Consider the following 17,849-nt stretch of genomic DNA (forward strand, 5'->3'; position numbering starts at 1 on the left):
AGCATAGTTTGTACTGCGTTATATTTTTTTTTCCCGAATAATAAAAAAAAAGTTACCTTTCTATCGTATCCGGATGTTGACTTACTTTGGGATTCCTAGGCGCGAACATTCATGCATCCACAGCTATCGCAAGACCGAGTCGCTATAGCGAAAGGACGATACTCTTCGCCAAAAGACTTTTCAAGACTATTCGAAAAGCAAGTAGACTATCAAAGAAAGCAACACAACACAATGGTATCCATATTAAAAAACGGGTTCGCAACACCTTGAAAGCATCCAACTGGAAAGTATTACTCCATGGGTTACTTACCAAACTCGAGGTCTTCCAATTACTACTTTCTTGCATCGATGGATCAGGCACTTGTTAAGCAGTGGTTCAGTTGTAATAAAGATGTGGAAAAAACAACTCGCTTGGGAAGAGGAGAATATATATAGAGATTGGTGGTATCCACGAAGTGCCAGACAATTGGGAAAAATGCAAAACTAGCAAGAGAGTAGAGTAAAAGCATAACACTTACCGATCGGACACAGACCAATTAGCCTGCGTCCATTACCTCCCTCTGTCTTTCTCTTTCCTCTCTTCTTTCTAACGATCACCGAACTACGCGTCACTTATTCAAAAAAAAGAAGGCGAGTGGAAGTTCCTTATTTTCAACACTTGTATGCAACATTTCTACCTTTTCCACTTTGTACGACATTGTGGGTGTGTTTTTTAGTAGACTGCATAAATTCTCAAACTTACCCCTATAAATATATAAGTGCTTCCTAGCTGTATATGTACGGTAAGTATATTTTTTTTTTCTTTTCAAAATTCATAACCTCCAGCAACAAAACACCAAACAGATGTTTAGATAAATGAAGTAATATACTTGCAGATACTTATTATGTCAAGCCTATATTAAGACTAAACAATATATAAGAGATCTCCAATGTGCGTCTCAACCTGCTGTCACACCTCGAACAGCAAAGCTACTTCTCCTCAATCGCTATGCAATAAATAGATACATATATTAGGGTTCTTTGTTTGTAACTATGTTTTCGCTTATGACATACACACGGGTACAGCTAGTGCCAGTTACTCTTGGAATAAATAGTCTTTTGGTTTGAGTTTCATTGCAATGTTTTTGCTTTACATTCACACGTTTTTAGGTAAAGTGAAGAACACAGGAGGAGAAGGAGATACGATAACAACAAATGCAAAGGCAAAAGAAATATTGGAGCAACCACTTGATAATCTCAACTCTTTTGCTTAAAGTTGACTTTGTGGTTATTTTCCATTTTCACATCCCATACTCTCGATTACATTGAAGAAAAGAAAGGGGAAACATATTTCCTTTGCGTTGAACGCAAACCTTACTTTCCACACATAAAGAGAAATTTTTCAAATATTAATTTGTTTTGCTTGTTAATGGGCCTCACAAACACGTTACATGATTTCTCAATTTTGGGCATCTGTTTTAAGGGAGGATGTCACTGCAACAGCCTAAACAATTATCCTTCTTTCATCAAATGCGGTCGCCTTCACTTGCTTTCATCATATAGGGTCTCATAATAGATGATATTGATTCCTCTTTCTATTTTTTATTTTTTTTTTGAGGATAATAAAGGAAACGTGTTTTATGTGCATTCCAAAAAAAAAAAAAAAACAAAACAAAAGCACTATGGTCTTTGTGGTCGATTTTCTTCTTCGAGTTCACTTTTTAATTGTTCGTTGGTTTCAAATCTGAAGCAATGAAGCCATGTCTTGTATATGTCTATGAATTAACGCAAAACCTCAGCCGTTCAAAGCTAAATAAACAATGTAAGGATTTCGAAGAGACTTAAACGAAACATTGGCGATGCAATGCGAAATACTTTAAGAAGTAACTATGGCGAAATACTCTACTGCAGCTGCTTTGATCTTTAAAGTTTAGTGTCGCTTGTTACGTTGTCAGACGGCGATGAAATAAGAAAACCCTTTTATTTCCGCTTCATTCGACTCGTTCTTCTCTCATGTTTTTTTTTCTCATTTCACTTACAGTTTGACTCGCTAAGGCTGCATATATTCTACAACAAAAGGAAATCAATATCCGCGAAATGTCAGGCCCTTGCTACGGTACAAACAAATTCCTTACCTTCTTCTCCATCTACGGTAATAATCGCATTTCAGAAAGTATGAAAAAAAATTTACAATTTACTCGTGAGGGACAAAATCGTCCCCCACTTCGTTTCCATAGATAGATGATAAATATAAGTTTAGTTTAAGCTATTGTGACATATTTAAAAGTTAGTGTAAGTAATATCGGGTTGCCAGCCGACAGATTGTACAATGTCGCTCGCTGTATGAGTGACATCATCGCTCTGTTAAGTTTCTGAATCTAGAAATCGGTCTATTATTAAAAATGTAAAGGAATCATGTTCAAAGATTAAGTCTGAAAATAATATGATATCGTGTTAGAAGCGTGCAGTAAATGTGGTATTAACGGAGTGAGCTGATCAAGACGGCAAGTAAAACATTATGGGAGATCAGGGTCAGTGACGGCTTTCCACAACGACTTTCCAAAACAACGGTTTACTTGAGAAGTGGTCGAAAAGCTGGTTCGATCGAAACCATCTTCAATAGTTTTCTTCCTTGGACCAAAACACGTCACTATACTAAATCTCATCGATATATATCGAAAATTGCTAGATGTAAGTTGAACAGAAAGTAAAGAAGACAGACAGACAAGAATCGGAATCGCTTTCTGAGTCAATCGGTATAATAAAATGTGGATGTATCTCGAATCCCTCTAATTATTGCATGCATCCACGTAAACTTAATATACTACAAGTGTTGTAGGATGTAATAAAACAAAAATTCTGAAAAAATATTTCTTTATCCCACAATAATACCAAGGTGAGTATGCTTTATAGGTAGGTGCCAATTGAACGCAAGCGAACAAGACGGACAGAAACACAAACCAACTTAAACGGATTGAGAAAGTGACTTTTAATCGACCGATGCAATAAGAAGTGGGTCGCTCTCAAGTCCTTTTCGATGTTGCATATGTCCGCATAAACTTAATATACCCTTGTAGCACAAGTTATGTAGGGTACAGTAATAAAGATTAGTTGGAGCGTTAATAACACGGTCCGTATAGGATAAAAGGACTCGGTTTGTAAATTGAAAACAACGACTTAACGTCATGGTTAAATAGAAGTCCTAAATAGGCAAAGCCCGAACAAAAGGGTTCAAAGTAAGCCCACAAGAGTAGGCAACTATAGATCTCATTGGAATAGAGCCCTGAAAAACACACGATTCCATGGGAAGAAGCGACACTCAATTCAAGTGAAAATTTGCTCTTTTCTAGCGTCTGCGTCTGCATTGACGTTTTACAAAGCTTTTTAAATGACTTACGCTACTCTCCTTAAAGTGTAGGCAAAAGCAATTCTACGATTTCGCTCTTCACAAAAGATCACCATATCAAATACAATGACCTAATTGAGATTGTCACCTGCATCTTTCTATAGCAAATGCAAGGACTCTTAGTCTTTTACTTATTTTATTTACTAACTTGAAGAAGGTAACTAATAAAGTAGATTAAATTTTTTTTTGGAAAAATTCGCTTTTACTATATTTAAAATTTTACTACGCAATGCGTAAAATATGTATGTGTATGCAACGCACAAAAGCATATGGAGTTTGTATATAAAGAAACGGTCGATTTATCCGCACCCACACCCACACAAAATTAAATGAATTCGTTGCACGCATATGCCTAGTTATGCGTATTCGACTGAGGCGTAGTCAAGGTTCTCGTTTAAGACAAACATTAACAGCAATAACAAGAACTGCAAACGCACAGAAACGCACAGAAAACAACATCTAAGTATGCCATAAGAGAAGGCAACATATATAGGTTTGTATATAAAGTGTAAACGATGCTTATGTAAAAAGCAAAATAGGCAGAGGATACACTTTTAGGTATACTTTGTGCAAAATAATAAAATAAAACTAAACAAAAGTTTAGAGAAAATGCTTAAATGTACGCTGAGCGGTAGAGAGTCTTCATATATATATATATATATATATATATATATATATCTTATGAAGAGAATGATTACTCTGCCTACACACTTAGCTAAGCATACAAGCGTGCATATATACATTTGCACATGTAAGCAGAGATATTCTATAGCATACTATCACTTTTTTAAGTCATGCGTAAAAAAAAAAAAAAGAAAAAAAAAAAACAACCGACCCATTGAAGAGCAAAGACATCACCAGTAAACCATTTGTAAAAGGCCATTACACACTACTGCTGCAAAAGTTACTCAGCTAGCATTACCAACGCCCAGGCTGTTGTTGTTGTTGTTGTTGTTACTGCTGCTACTGCTGCTGTTGCTATTGTGTATCAACAACCCTCGATAGAATTTCTTTGCATTTTATTTTAAGCCAAAAAACGAATGAATTCAAAAACTTCCTTCTTTGCTTTTTCTTTCTTTCGGAAATAAAGGGAGAAAAAGTGCGTTGATAAACGTCCTTGATCCTTGCATTACAGTTGCGTTAAGACCAGCCAGTGTAAAATGCTATAAGTGAACCGTAATAAACAGGACGCACGCATACACACACACACACACACACACACACACACACACACACACACACACACACACACAAAAACACGCAAGAGCGAAGCAAACCAAACTTGAAGTGATGGTAGTGGCAGTAGTAGCAATAGTAGTACGAAATATTTATAAAAGAAAAATAGCGAAGAAAAACAAAAAGCAAAAGAAAAGTAACCGGAAGAAGGCAAAAAATAAAAAGTGTTTACTGCAGACAAGACGACTGAAAGAAAATGCGAGTAAAAGAGGAACGCATACAAGAGGGTATTTCAATGTGCACCAACATTGCGTGCGTGTGTGTGGTTGTGCACACACAAAAACGGTAATTTTATTTATCAATAACGGCAACAACAATACCAACAACAACCAATTCCATTAAATAGATTTCGGTTGTAGCTCTTCAAGTAGTGAATAATGTAACGACGTAATGATATTACGTTAATAAGTTTTCCATTTCGTCACAAGCAAAAGTGAAAGTAAGTGTAAGAGAGAAAAACGGCAGAGAGAAAGTTCGTGCAAATTTAAGAGAGCAAGAGCAGTGCAGAGAGGCATGCGCATAAAGGCATGCGCTTCTTAAAGAACTTGGATTACCTATCATTTCTTCGTCAACTAAGGTAAACATAATGCAAACGCTTTTTTTTTCGTTTTTGCTCTCTTTTTCTCTCGTTTTCTTTAAGTCCTTTTTTTTTTCTTTTCTCAATTTCTTTCTTTTCTAAATTTTCTATTCGTTGTTATTGTTCGCTCTCTGCAGTTTAGTTATGCTGCTTAAACGCAGCTAAAGCTCTTTTTCTTTATAGCCCCTCGCCGCAACATATGCTACGTTTTAATAGCTTCAATGTCCTTGGCAAAGCATCGCTTTGAAGGATACAATACCATATATACTATGCATGCAGCTGCGCAGCAAACGCAATTTCATTTCGATTGCAAGTTTCTTAAGAAAAATTGCAAACATACATATATACATACATACACATGTACTGAGCAATATCTAAGCGCTCAAAGCAAGAAACCTTTGAGAAAACTTTACTTACTTACTTACATATGTATGAACACTTATAGATAGCGGTATGTATAATATATATAAACTATTTTTACGTATATTATATTATATAAATAAACTTTTCGTATTATAGAGTATATAACATATATAAACACATATATATATTGAAGAAAAAAAGGGGCCAAAGATAGGTATTTTTCTTCTTTTTTTTTTTTTTTTTTAGGAAATTCACTTCAGTTCATTTCAGTTCACTTTTCACTTTCATTTTCGTTTTCATTTCACGGTCGTGAGGTTTTCCCGCAAATTTTCCTCTTGTTTTTTTTTTATTTTTTTTTATTATTATTATTATTATAAAACTTACATTACATTTTGTTTCCCTAGATGTAGCTAGCTATGCTTAGATGATAAGGCAGGGTGCTGTTTCTTATGCAGACACATATTTACATCTTACGTGCATGTTAGTCAGTTACATAAAATTTGGAAAAAAAAAATGCTTTCCTTTTTATCTCGATATTGTAAAGGTTTTATTTTTAACTTGTAAAGGCTCTTTTTTGTGTGTTCTCGGTTTTCCTATTTTTATTTCAATATTGGAAAAATATTTGAATTTTTTAATTTTTTTTTTGTTTGTTTTTTTTTTTTGTTTGAAGCTCTTTTTTCGCTTGATTTGAAAAAAATGCTGAAGTAATGTAATTTCAGTTAAGATTTATGTGACATGAGTCATGCGTTCATTTCAACCTCAACGCATGGAAACGCAACGAAAACGGTAATTTTTTCGTAGTTACGCCGCTATCATAATTTTTTTTGTTTCATTTTGTCCTCTCGATTACAGCGATGGACACTGCATGTTTGTAACGAATATGTACATCTTTTTGGAAATTTTGTTACACATGGAAAAAAAAACGGGAGAAGAGAACGGTTAAGAGAATCTAAGTTCACCTTAAATTACTTTTAAAATTTTGCATTAAGTTTACGCAAAACTTGATATCAAAAAACTTCTTTCACAGCAGCAGACTGTAATGCCTAGTTGGCAACTGCAGGTCAAGCCAGTTTACCTATTTGTCATGTTGAAAAATTGCTTCATTATGTCTTCTTTCTCAATATGACTGATCATGCAGGTTATGTAAATCCTAAAGGTGCAGCAATGTAATCGTCAAAAAGAAGTGGGAAGCGGGAAAGAGATAGTGAGTGAGAGTGTGCGCGATCGGTAAGTGTTATCTCTTTAACTGAGAGCGTACATCACTATGTCTCCGACCAACTGACATTCTTAACTAGTCGGCTATGTGGCAACCCCTTACCACATGCTTTTGCGGTATGACTTATAGGTTATTTAACAATTATTTTATTGATAGCTTCCCTAGTTTAAAGTGACTCATAACATACTACACCCCCACCTGATTCCAGACAGAGGTATAGAGGACAAGCTTTGTAGCATGAAAGTCGGTATTAATAATCCGCCTAGTTTCCACTGGGATTTTTTGCGCTTCGGATTACCATAGCATATCAATTATCCATCGTCCATCATACTATTGAACAGCATTTCATTCCAAATTAAAACCGGCCTCAATAACGGGTTTTTTTGCCACATAATTCGACATATTCCATAGACTAAAGAAAAAGGGAAAACTATGCCAACTATAGAGTCATCAAAGACTATATACATACAATCATCTAGTGCGCCGCAAAGCTTAAACATAGTGCGTTGGCTTATGTTCGCCGCAATTCATTACCACATAAAATGTGTTGCGTTCGTCCTTGAAAAGGTGCAAAAATTAATTCACGCGAGAAACGCATTACTATTTTTCAAATTATACTCTTAGCTAATTAATTCATTAGAGCATTCAAGTTAATATTTATGATCAAACGCATATTAGGGAGAGGTTCGCTACCAATAATTTGATGACATTTTTCTTTATCTGTGGATGTTTGCTCGATATTTGCAAGACCAGTAAAGACCAGAATTTGTTCTGTTGCCAGATAGTGCCTCGGATCAGCTCGATGGTTTGTTTTGCAATTGTAGTCTTACCATTTCATTAGCAGAGGGTGTCCTTTATTATTTCTTAACAGTGCGTGGAATCATACATTAACGAGACTGTTTTTTTTAAAGTAAAGTAAATTCAATCGTAATGACTTTAAACCAATCGGGTTTCCTTCTTTTTCTTTTAGATTTTTCGATGACCACAAGCTAAGATTCTTATGTGTGGTCTGTATAGTTAGACAATAAGTATGCGTAAGTTTACTTTAAGCGCAACCTTGAGTATCAGCGAACAGATAAAGCAAGAAAAAATTCCCTATGTGTGGGGAGTTTATGAGGCGCCCATTCAGCCTATGCGACTTTTATTATCGACATCAGCTTAGAACGATTATTAAATTTAGAATGGCGGTCTAAACGTGGGTCGCCTGCGTTTGTCGCCCGCTTCATACTATTAACACCTATTAATTTAAGCCCTTAACATGCTTACTTGCAAGGGTTTATACGAACTTGAGCAATGATAGTGTTGTTCCAGCTGCAGTGGTTCCGTACCATTATCATTTCAACGGGTCAAAGTGACAATGGTAAAGACCGAGATTTTTTTTTTGCATAAATTTTTGTATAGTAATTTATAATCTAAATAAAAAAAAATTGTTTTACTAAACAAAACTTATTTTTATAAAATTTTCTTTATATATATATAATTTTAATTTATATAATTTTAATATAAATGAATTTTTTCTATAGAATTCTTTTTTAATAAATTTTTTTTTGTTTATATATAAATATTTAGCATAAAATTTTTTTTGATTAATTTTTTTTTTATTAAAAAAAGAAATGAAGAAATTTACTTTTTGTATAAATATTTTATAGTCATTTTTAAGGTATATATATGGGTATGTAAAATGATCTAAAAATATAAAATTCGTTTTATACATATCTTTAATATAAACAAATTTACTCTCATAATATTTTTTTTTATTTTAATTTTTTCAATAAAATTTTTCAAATATACGTATATTTTTAATATAAGAAAATGTTTTCTTAAAACATTTTTTTAAACTTTTATAAAAAAAATTTCTTTCTTTATGTATATATTTATATACATTTGTTTTAATAAAAATCTGCCATATTTATATGCATATTTTAATATAAAAAATTGTTTTTATTTAAATTTTTTACGTATCTCCTTAAGACCGAAATCGATATAAATAGAAATAACTATGCTACGGTAAATGCTTATGACGCCAATTTGTTACTTTTCAATCCCTAGCATGAAGCCATTTACTACACTACACATAAATAGTTAGAGAACGTAAAGAAAACTCGAACTAACTCGACCAAGAAAAATGCGAATTTAGCAGAGAGAAAAACACCGAACAGAACAGCAAAAAGGAGACTATATTACAATAAACGACCGACAAACCCAAACCAAATAAAGAAATACCAAAAAATATGTGGCTAACAATGTTTTCAAATACATACGTATTTGTGCGTGTATACGCTGAGGACCTAGTTTTCGAGAAAAGTTTTACTAAATATATGGCAAAATATATAAACCGTTCATGTATAAACATATACACGCATTTATATATATGTATATGTACTTAAAAAGTTAAGCAATACAAAGGAAAGTTGCGTAAGGTATTCACTGTAGACATAATTCGTGGCGTCTTCCCTCTTACAAAACCTTATCATTAATAGCAATATACTTGAAACATGATATTTTATGAAATTTTCAAAACAACTTAAACTATGGCCAACAAAGGCCAATGGCGGTTTTGTCTTTACAAAATTGGCAAGAAAGTAATTTCGTTGTTTCTTCTATAACGAAATGAGTTATAAACCACTACAGCGGGCTATGAACCACCAATAATTAGCCAACATGTCTCGCACTTATACAGTTATACAACCACACAATCAATCATATAACGACTTCCCAAAGTATGGCTTTTTATGTTGAACATAACGAGAAAATTCAGACAGATGGGCAGACAAGCTTAGAAAACAACTTTGAATCGATGGCTATAATAAAAGGTAGATCTGTCTCGAGTTTTTCTTGCTAATCCATACAACCGCACAAACGTAATATACTCTTATATCACAAGTGGTGTAGGGTGTAACAGAAAACTTTGAACGACTTGAGAAACTTCTGATTCAGAGGCAGTTTCATATAACATTCATATTGAATGATACATCCTTGGAAGACTTTTATCAACTTTGAGAGGCCACTTGTAAGAAATGAGTGCGTTTTGGACGAATTTTGGATAAAAAATTTCCAAAACTTTTTTAATCAAATCTATTATACCTTCTACAAAATCATTGACAGATTTTTGAATAATTGCTATATCATTGTCATAAATAAATTGTAATCTAAATTAACATAAAAAATGATTAATCACTTAATAAAAAAAAGAAGTGAGTTCTTCTCAACCACCTACCTATGGATCTGATGATCTTAACACAAAAGTTTGTCAGACTTTGCAAGAACTCCACAGCCTAAATGTTCATTTACCAATTAACAAACTTTTGGATGGGACCCGCTCTTCATTTTTCGGCCGCATTGAAACTCATCAATCCAGCTATCCTTCAGGAAAGACTTGAATTGCTGAATGAATGACACTTATGGTCAAATTGAGAGGGAGGGAGGTTTGCTCTCTGAGATTACTTGGGAACATTTGCTTGCAAATACGTCGTCTAGGCTTATTAGGCAATATGTGGCAGCTAAACTGCCTTTGTGCCGTTACCGGCTTCGTAATCCCTTATATTTGCTCTGTAAGATCATATCATGAGCATTATCACAAATTAAGCAGATCTCTTAAAAAGTTATGCTACTCCTTTTTAACATCGTAATTGGCTGATACCTCTGCTACATTGTATTGCATGCATATCAACGTATATGCAAATGTTTAAATTTATATAGTTATATATTCGGCTCTTCACTTTTGCATACGTGCATAATCTTATGTTTTATGTATTATTTACTTATATCTGATATACATATGGACATATCGGATATAGGTAGTCGAGCAAGGCTATACGAATATGTTTATATCTACACATCTTGGTTTAACATATATATCCTCTGTCTAAGTACCAATGTATGGAATATGTTCCTTTTTAGATCGCATGTAAGTTCTTCTGAGTAAGGAATACATTCTTTTTTAAGTCGCATGTAAGTTCTTCTGAGTATGGAATACATTCTTTTTTAAATCGCATGCAAGTTCCTGCAAGTGTATAAATCTATCTATTCTAAACGGCTGATTTGAAGTGCTTACAGAATGTCCTTTATCCAGAGTTTCTACATAACATCCATCCATTCATACGTGTAATAGAACATGACTCATTGAAACGACTCTCTTGGAAAATGCTATCTCTACGACTTACTCACCAAAGTCCAGCCCTTCCTATTACTACTCGTTCACGTTTCATTAATTACGACAATGTACAAAACTGACTTATTTGAAAAGAGGAACGACATTTTCTTCACATTGCATCCATAAATTGTCAGGCAGATCGGAAAAGCGTTGTGCCAATATTTTGAACGAAAAATTTTCACACAATGCACGAACATTTTTCTATACAAATATTCTGGTTTCATATTTACGTACGTGATAGAAGAAGAATGTCATTAGTATGGAAGCATGTCTTTGCAAATTCACTAACTGAATACGAACCAGATCAGCGCGATACTGCAAATTGGTATACTCACGTTGACTAGACGTGTGTACATTCTATGCGAAAACCCCCGCTTCTTATATACATGTCTGCTATCCTGGGGTATTGCATGCTTATTTTTTGCATCTGTGGAATCCGAGATATCTATTTTAAAATTTTATAATTAAAAATTATTTTCACAGTGTGTATTGACGAATGTTTTTCCGGGTGGGAAAAGATAAAACAGAATTGTTATGTTTTCAAAAGAATTAACTTTGCCTCATATTCAAAATGGATTGCATTCACCCAGAGAATAGCACCCTCTCAAAAAGGAAAAAAAAACATCAAACAGCTTGAGAAGCAATGAACTAAAACAGGAAGTAAATTCTTTTTATAACTAAGTTAAACTTGTTTCACGCTTGCATGAAGCCTAATGCGTTTGTACATAAAAAAAAAAAATAAAAAAAATTTAAATCATGGGTAATTGCAGAAATGCGCTACAAGCACTCAAATGCGTACAGTTTCCTCTTTAAAAAAGAAAAGCAAAAAATATTTATATAAGCAATAGCAAAAATTCCTTCATTGTGCATTAGAGCTTGTAGGGGATGTAAACTTTAAGAAAATTATATTTAATATATTATATATTAATAGCAGAGGCTTCATATAGCCTTTGATGTTAATTAGAAAACGATCAGTGGTCCAGTGATAAAATTAATTCCAATTCAATTTCATAACACGCTCTCATGAACACTCTCTTTCCTTCATTATTAACGCTTGCAAAGATTGATGCAAAAATACAACATGTATTGTGCACGCTCTTATACGAATATGAAAACAGACAAGCGAGGGTGCTTATTAGGCTTGTTAAAAAGACTAGGAAAAGCGCAAAGTTCATACCATCGATCTGTAGGATCATTTTTGATCAGACCGCTCGTCTTTTGCCTTCCACTCTTCCCTGCATGCAATCATTCAATTAACTATCCATTTTGTCCCCTCACTCTTTATTAATTATTTATTATCGTACAGGACACAACGGTGTATTAAGTTTGTGCGAATGTGTCTAACACCCAGAAGGGCTTGAGATAGACCCATCTTTTGTTATACCGATCGACTCGGAGTCACTTTCTGAATCTATGTAAACTGGTCTGTCCGTCTGTCCGTCTGGTGTTCTTGAGTTTTGGATGAAATTTTGTACACCGACAATGACAAACGCTCTCGAGGATGTTTCGAGTTGGAATACTTTTTGGACCACTTCCTACATAACGCCTTCCTTTGAAAAGTTATTACAGGGATAACTGTGGGATCGTGTAGAGTATTTAACGGCACGTTGTGTTTCACTGTAGGGTTTTTTAATTTTGTTTTATTCATTTAGTTATTAACACGTATACAATCTTGAAGCCGTTGAAGCTAATATTTACCACTGCTTTCTAAATGTTCAATCATGTCATTAAATCACTCACTCATGTCACTTATAATTACTAAAAAGTTTCCTCTTATTTATAGATTTGCCTGAGATGTTGTATATAACAAATATTCAGCGCAAGATAATGTGTTTTCCTATACACATATTTTATACATTTTAAAATACCTATAAACCGGCGATGGTATCTCAATATTAGTCTCAATAAAAAATTTTTTATTTTTCATATATCTTTCATTTTCAATGAAAGCTTCTAAGTTGAAATCCTTTTTTCTCTCCCCTTCCAAATTACTATTAAAAATTGCGTAAACAGCACTTTAAAGCACTTTATGTCATCGAAGCCATTATTGAGCGTATGGTAAACAAATAATTTAAGCACACGCATCCAGTCACATCAAAGGTTTTATTGTTCGTTATATATGCGTTTAAGGTGCGTTTCTAAAATCCATTATTTTGGACAGTATATAGGAAACGAAGAAAAATGGAAAGATTATTCTTTGCTTAGACTTAATAACTTGATACACCTTCTCTCCCTTTCTCTCTCTCTCTCTCTCTCTCTTACACACACCTATTATAAACGTATTTCGTCATCAAAAAGAAGATAAAAATGAAAAGAAATTCTAACAGGACGTATAAGCAATTCATTTCAATTATTAGACCACTAGAGATTGATACAATAAATGATTACCCCTAAAGGTAGGCAAGCAAAATTTGTCAAAAACGATAATAGTTGCAATGAGATCGGAAATTCAACTACCACAACTGTTAGAGGGAAAGAAGAAATCTAATTTTAAAAAGTAAACTTAAGAAGGCAGAGTCAATAGTAAATAGTAGTTATTACTGTCTAATAAGCAATAGATTTTTCGTCTATCTAAAGCAATTTTTTTTAAATTCTAACCTTGGCAGTGTCTTTCAGTACCTATCGCATACATCAAGAAAATATAATTGGTGAAATATCGTGATGAAAAGTCGATCGGTTTATGCCTACGCATGTGTTAGCGATTCGGTTTACTGCGGGGTATATCCAAATAGTTTTCGCAACATATTTAAAAGTATTTTTTATGAGGTGAATAGGGACCGGATAAACGCACAAAAAAAGACCGCACAAAAACAGATTTGAGTATATTTATTTAGGGTTAGAGTGTTGAGTTGGTAGGATGCCATAAATAATTCCAATAGAGCTCTAAAAATTGATGTTCAAATTAAAGTTATTTTTAACTCGATGGTGAATTCTCCATATATAACGTATATGTGTATGTACGTTGTGCATATGTACGTTATGTAAATATATAAACTTTCACTAATTTTATATTTCTTTGTTGATTATGGTTTATAAACATGTAAAATAGATTCAATTATTACTTTTTTTGTTGTAGAACGTGTCCCCTAAATATTGGGATAAATGTTTCCATCTTATCTCTCTTGGAACAAAATACCGCTTCACACTTTAGAGATTCGAAACATTATACAATCAAATGTCAAATGAATAAAATAAAAAGGTACCTGCATGGAGAGGACTTGAACTTTATTATATAGAAGAAAAAAACCTAGAAAACTAAAGAAAAGATTTACAATCCAACTTTGTGTGGGCATGGCCATTTTTCCACATAAATCGCAAAGTAAATGTGGATTACTTCCGTCTTCTATTTTTCATAATTTATGAATAACGATTAAAAACCTAGAACTTTTTGTTTAGAAAAACGGAAGTGTGTTCAGTTTACGCTTCTCAGTTAATTAGATAATACATTTTTTTAAAAATCGGGGAGGGATCCTTGGAACGAATTTGTTGGCTTCAATATAATTGAAATGAAAAATTTTGTTTTTCTAAACGTCATGTGAGGTTGCAATAACGATTTCAATAAATCATAGGGGAATTTGCCACAGCTCCCACGACTTAATAATACAAACTCGCTTAAAAGCGTTACAAAGTGATTATAATTAGGAATAAAATCGAACGCCTTTATAGAATAATGAACTTGTCGGAAATGAAACATTAAAAATGATTAGCACAAACTTGATCACTTCATTTACTTAATTTGACATTTATCGTTGCCAATACAAACAAACAGTTGTCATCTGTTTTTGCTTTGGCTGTTGTGCATGAGAGTAATTTCAAGCTGCATAGCCGAAAATTTCTTTACACCACCAACTTGCAAAAATTTTTGTTCAATTAAAAATTAGTTAATTCGGATACTTTTGTAACTAAATTATTTTTGTAAAAAAAAAAATGATAAGTGCTGTCTCGCGTGCGTATTTACGGGCCAATGTACAAGCCGTGCCCAATAGCCTTAAACCAGCTGTATTGGGAACAGCTCAGGGCAAAAAAGTGGTCGTGGCTCCTTGCACGGATAAATCTGTACCCGTTGGTAATACAAGAGCTACTATGGGCCTACAAAGTGATTATTAGACCAATTTGCCATGTTTTTATAGAAATCAAAGTGATATTTGGAATAGTTATTGCGAAGAAACTAGGGAATTTTCTCTAACATTATGTAATTATTTTTAAGGTTAAGTTCCTCTCTCTATTTAGAAAACTTACTGAGAGAAAATAGGAGAGAATGAATGATAGTTAAATTTAAAAGCAAAACAAAACAAACAAAAAACCAGACAACGTTTTAATCAAAGAAACATATAATTTCAGCCGTTCATCAAGTGCGTTTGGCCCATAGTGACTTAGAAGTTCCAGACTTTACACCTTATCGTCGTGAAAATGTTAAAAATGCGAACCGCCGTAACGATAGCGCGGAGCAACGTAAAGCTTTCTCCTACATGTTAGTAGGCGCCACTGCTGTCGGTAGTGCTTATGCCGCCAAAGCATTAGTGAATACATTTGTTAGTTCAATGAGTGCGTCAGCCGATGTATTGGCTATGGCCAAGATTGAAATCAAATTGGGCGATATTCCAGAGGGAAAATCAGTCACATTTAAGTGGCGCGGTAAGCCCTTATTCATTCGCCATCGTACTGGTGCAGAAATCGAAACTGAACGCAATGTACCCGTTGCCACCTTGCGAGACCCCCAAAGTGATGATGTAAGTTGTAAGCTATTTAGAAAATAATGTATATCAAATTTATATTCTCGGCGTTTGTTTCAGCAACGCGTCACTAAACCTGAATGGTTGGTGGTAATTGGTGTCTGCACGCATTTGGGTTGTGTACCTATTGCTAACGCTGGTGATTTTGGTGGCTATTACTGCCCCTGTCACGGTTCTCACTACGACGCTTCCGGCCGTATACGCAAAGGACCCGCACCTCTGAATTTGGAAGTACCTACGCACACTTTCCCCGATGAAGGCACTTTGGTTGTGGGTTAATTCATATTATGTAGCATATGATTCTCATCATGTGTAAGTTATAAGAGAAAAAAAACATCTTAGTAAAGGAATGATTAATTAAAATAATGTCTGTACTCACTTTACTGTTATTTAAATGTTAAAATAGATACAATAAAAATCTGAAAACGCAAGTGGTAACGATTGAAAAAATAAAGAAAAACGATGAAAAAACCCGCTATAAAACAACACCAAATTTATAGTAAAACATTCTCATAAGGTATGCCTTCTACTACCGGTATATTTTTAGAAGAAAATTTTTATCTTCTTAAGTCGAGTAGGAAATCGCTGCCATTGCTAACAGTTTCTTACATACAGGATAATTGCAAATACAATTTTTCTAGATCAATCATCCGACCTATATAGCAATCCTCAATCATTTAGAATTTGTAATTGCAGTAGATCTACTACTACTGCTGAATACTGCTTGCGTATTAATAAAAGGTAGTACTGGCAACACTCACTGCCTGACAGCGTGAGCAAAATCTTCAGCTGTATTTCAGCACAAATCAGCTGGTAATATTCACTGCGTACTCTTGAAAAAAATCGGCAACATGGCTCCGCGTCGAAAACTTAATAAAAATATCCTACTTATGGATAAGCAAATAATAGATTTTGTTAAAGAGCATCAATTTGTTTACGATAGGAGTCATGAGAATTTTAATAATAACATTTACAAAGAAGACAAATGGAAACAATTGGCCGATTCATTGGATGAACCAGGTAAGGCATTTTTACAATATACTTAATGGTAAATAATATTTAATAATATTTTTCTTTTTAGTGGAATTGATTAAAAAACGTTGGAAAACATTAAAGGACCGTTACTTCAGATTAATGAAAAATGGTGGTGTACAAAATTATAAATATTGCCATGATTTAAATTTCTTGGGCCCCTACGAACCGCGCAGAAGGTTTTTTTTTCTTGTTTGCTTTTGGGTTTTTCATATAATTTAGATATGCTTTTTAGGAGTATAATCCGTTGTAAAAAAGAGGAAAACTATGAAGACAATAGTCAAATGGATGAATCACTGGATAGCTCCCATAGTCCCGTAAGTCCCAATTATTTATTATAAAAATACAACAAATTTTAGTTTCAATATAACTTTATTATTATTATTATTATTTTAAGTTTAGACTAATGAATTGAATTCTTAGACTAAAAAAAACTTTAAAAAACTTTCACCAAGCATTTATTATAAAAATACAACTGATTTTGATTTCGCTTTATTATTTTACAGGTAGATGGTGATATGTTTGAAAATAATTATACATTGAGCATAACAAGTTTGGCAACGGAAGATGCTAAACCAACCAAATTAGAAAATCATAGTATTGTATGTGAAGAAGTTGATGAAATTGCGCTAGAAGATGTACTGCAAATGCAACCAAAGAAACGATACGCAGACACCTATGCGGAAAGCAAACCGACCAAGTTAGAAAATGAAAGCGTCGTATGTGAAGAAGTTGATGAAATAGCGCTGGAAGATGTACTGCAACTGCACCCGAAAAAACGATTCAAACCCTCCTCTCTTGGAGATACAGCCATATCTCATTTCATGCATAGCTTGGCTTTGCAAATTGAAGGAGCAAACCTCAGTGCCAGCCGCTTAATAACGCTACAATTAAAACTGTTACAGGTCGTCGGTGAGGAGATAAGAAATTGAGGAATGATATTTGGGAGAAAAGCAGTGGAAATCGTAATCATGCAAGCATTTAATTTTAAATAAATATTAATCTTTTCTTCGCTTTGATTTTCCCTGCGCAGATTGTAGGCAATAGTAATAAATTAATAAAAAAAAATTAATGGCTACGCTGCCAGTGTAATAAGTATAAACTGCGAAATTATATAACTCAATAATATGAGGGCTACTTATGTTTGGGAATGA

General features: G+C 33.7%; 2 protein-coding genes across 3 annotated transcripts; both read left to right on the plus strand.

Annotated features, from left to right (window-relative positions):
* Positions 1–14,698: 14,698 nt before the first annotated feature.
* On the plus strand, positions 14,699–16,038 carry LOC119635294 (cytochrome b-c1 complex subunit Rieske, mitochondrial). Of its 2 annotated transcripts, none has more exons than XM_038030040.1 (3): positions 14,699–15,026; positions 15,272–15,660; positions 15,724–16,038. In XM_038030040.1, exons 1-3 carry the CDS (start codon positions 14,858–14,860, stop codon positions 15,940–15,942), a joined length of 777 nt encoding a protein of 258 aa, XP_037885968.1. In that variant the 5' UTR covers positions 14,699–14,857; the 3' UTR covers positions 15,943–16,038. The 2 variants fall into 2 exon arrangements, with proteins under 2 accessions (XP_037885968.1, XP_037885969.1); XM_038030041.1 differs by having other exon boundaries at positions 14,699–14,996.
* A 471-nt stretch (positions 16,039–16,509) lies between these two features.
* On the plus strand, positions 16,510–17,793 carry LOC119635504. Its single transcript, XM_038030328.1, has 4 exons — positions 16,510–16,683; positions 16,745–16,874; positions 16,931–17,012; positions 17,202–17,793. The coding sequence occupies exons 1-4, from the start codon at positions 16,515–16,517 to the stop codon at positions 17,625–17,627; spliced, it is 807 nt and encodes a 268-aa protein (XP_037886256.1). The 5' UTR covers positions 16,510–16,514; the 3' UTR covers positions 17,628–17,793.
* The last annotated feature ends 56 nt before the right edge of the window (positions 17,794–17,849 follow it).

Source organism: Glossina fuscipes, unplaced genomic scaffold (assembly GCF_014805625.2).
Source record: "Glossina fuscipes isolate IAEA_lab_2018 unplaced genomic scaffold, Yale_Gfus_2 26, whole genome shotgun sequence".
In the NCBI taxonomy this organism is placed as follows: domain Eukaryota; kingdom Metazoa; phylum Arthropoda; class Insecta; order Diptera; family Glossinidae; genus Glossina; species Glossina fuscipes.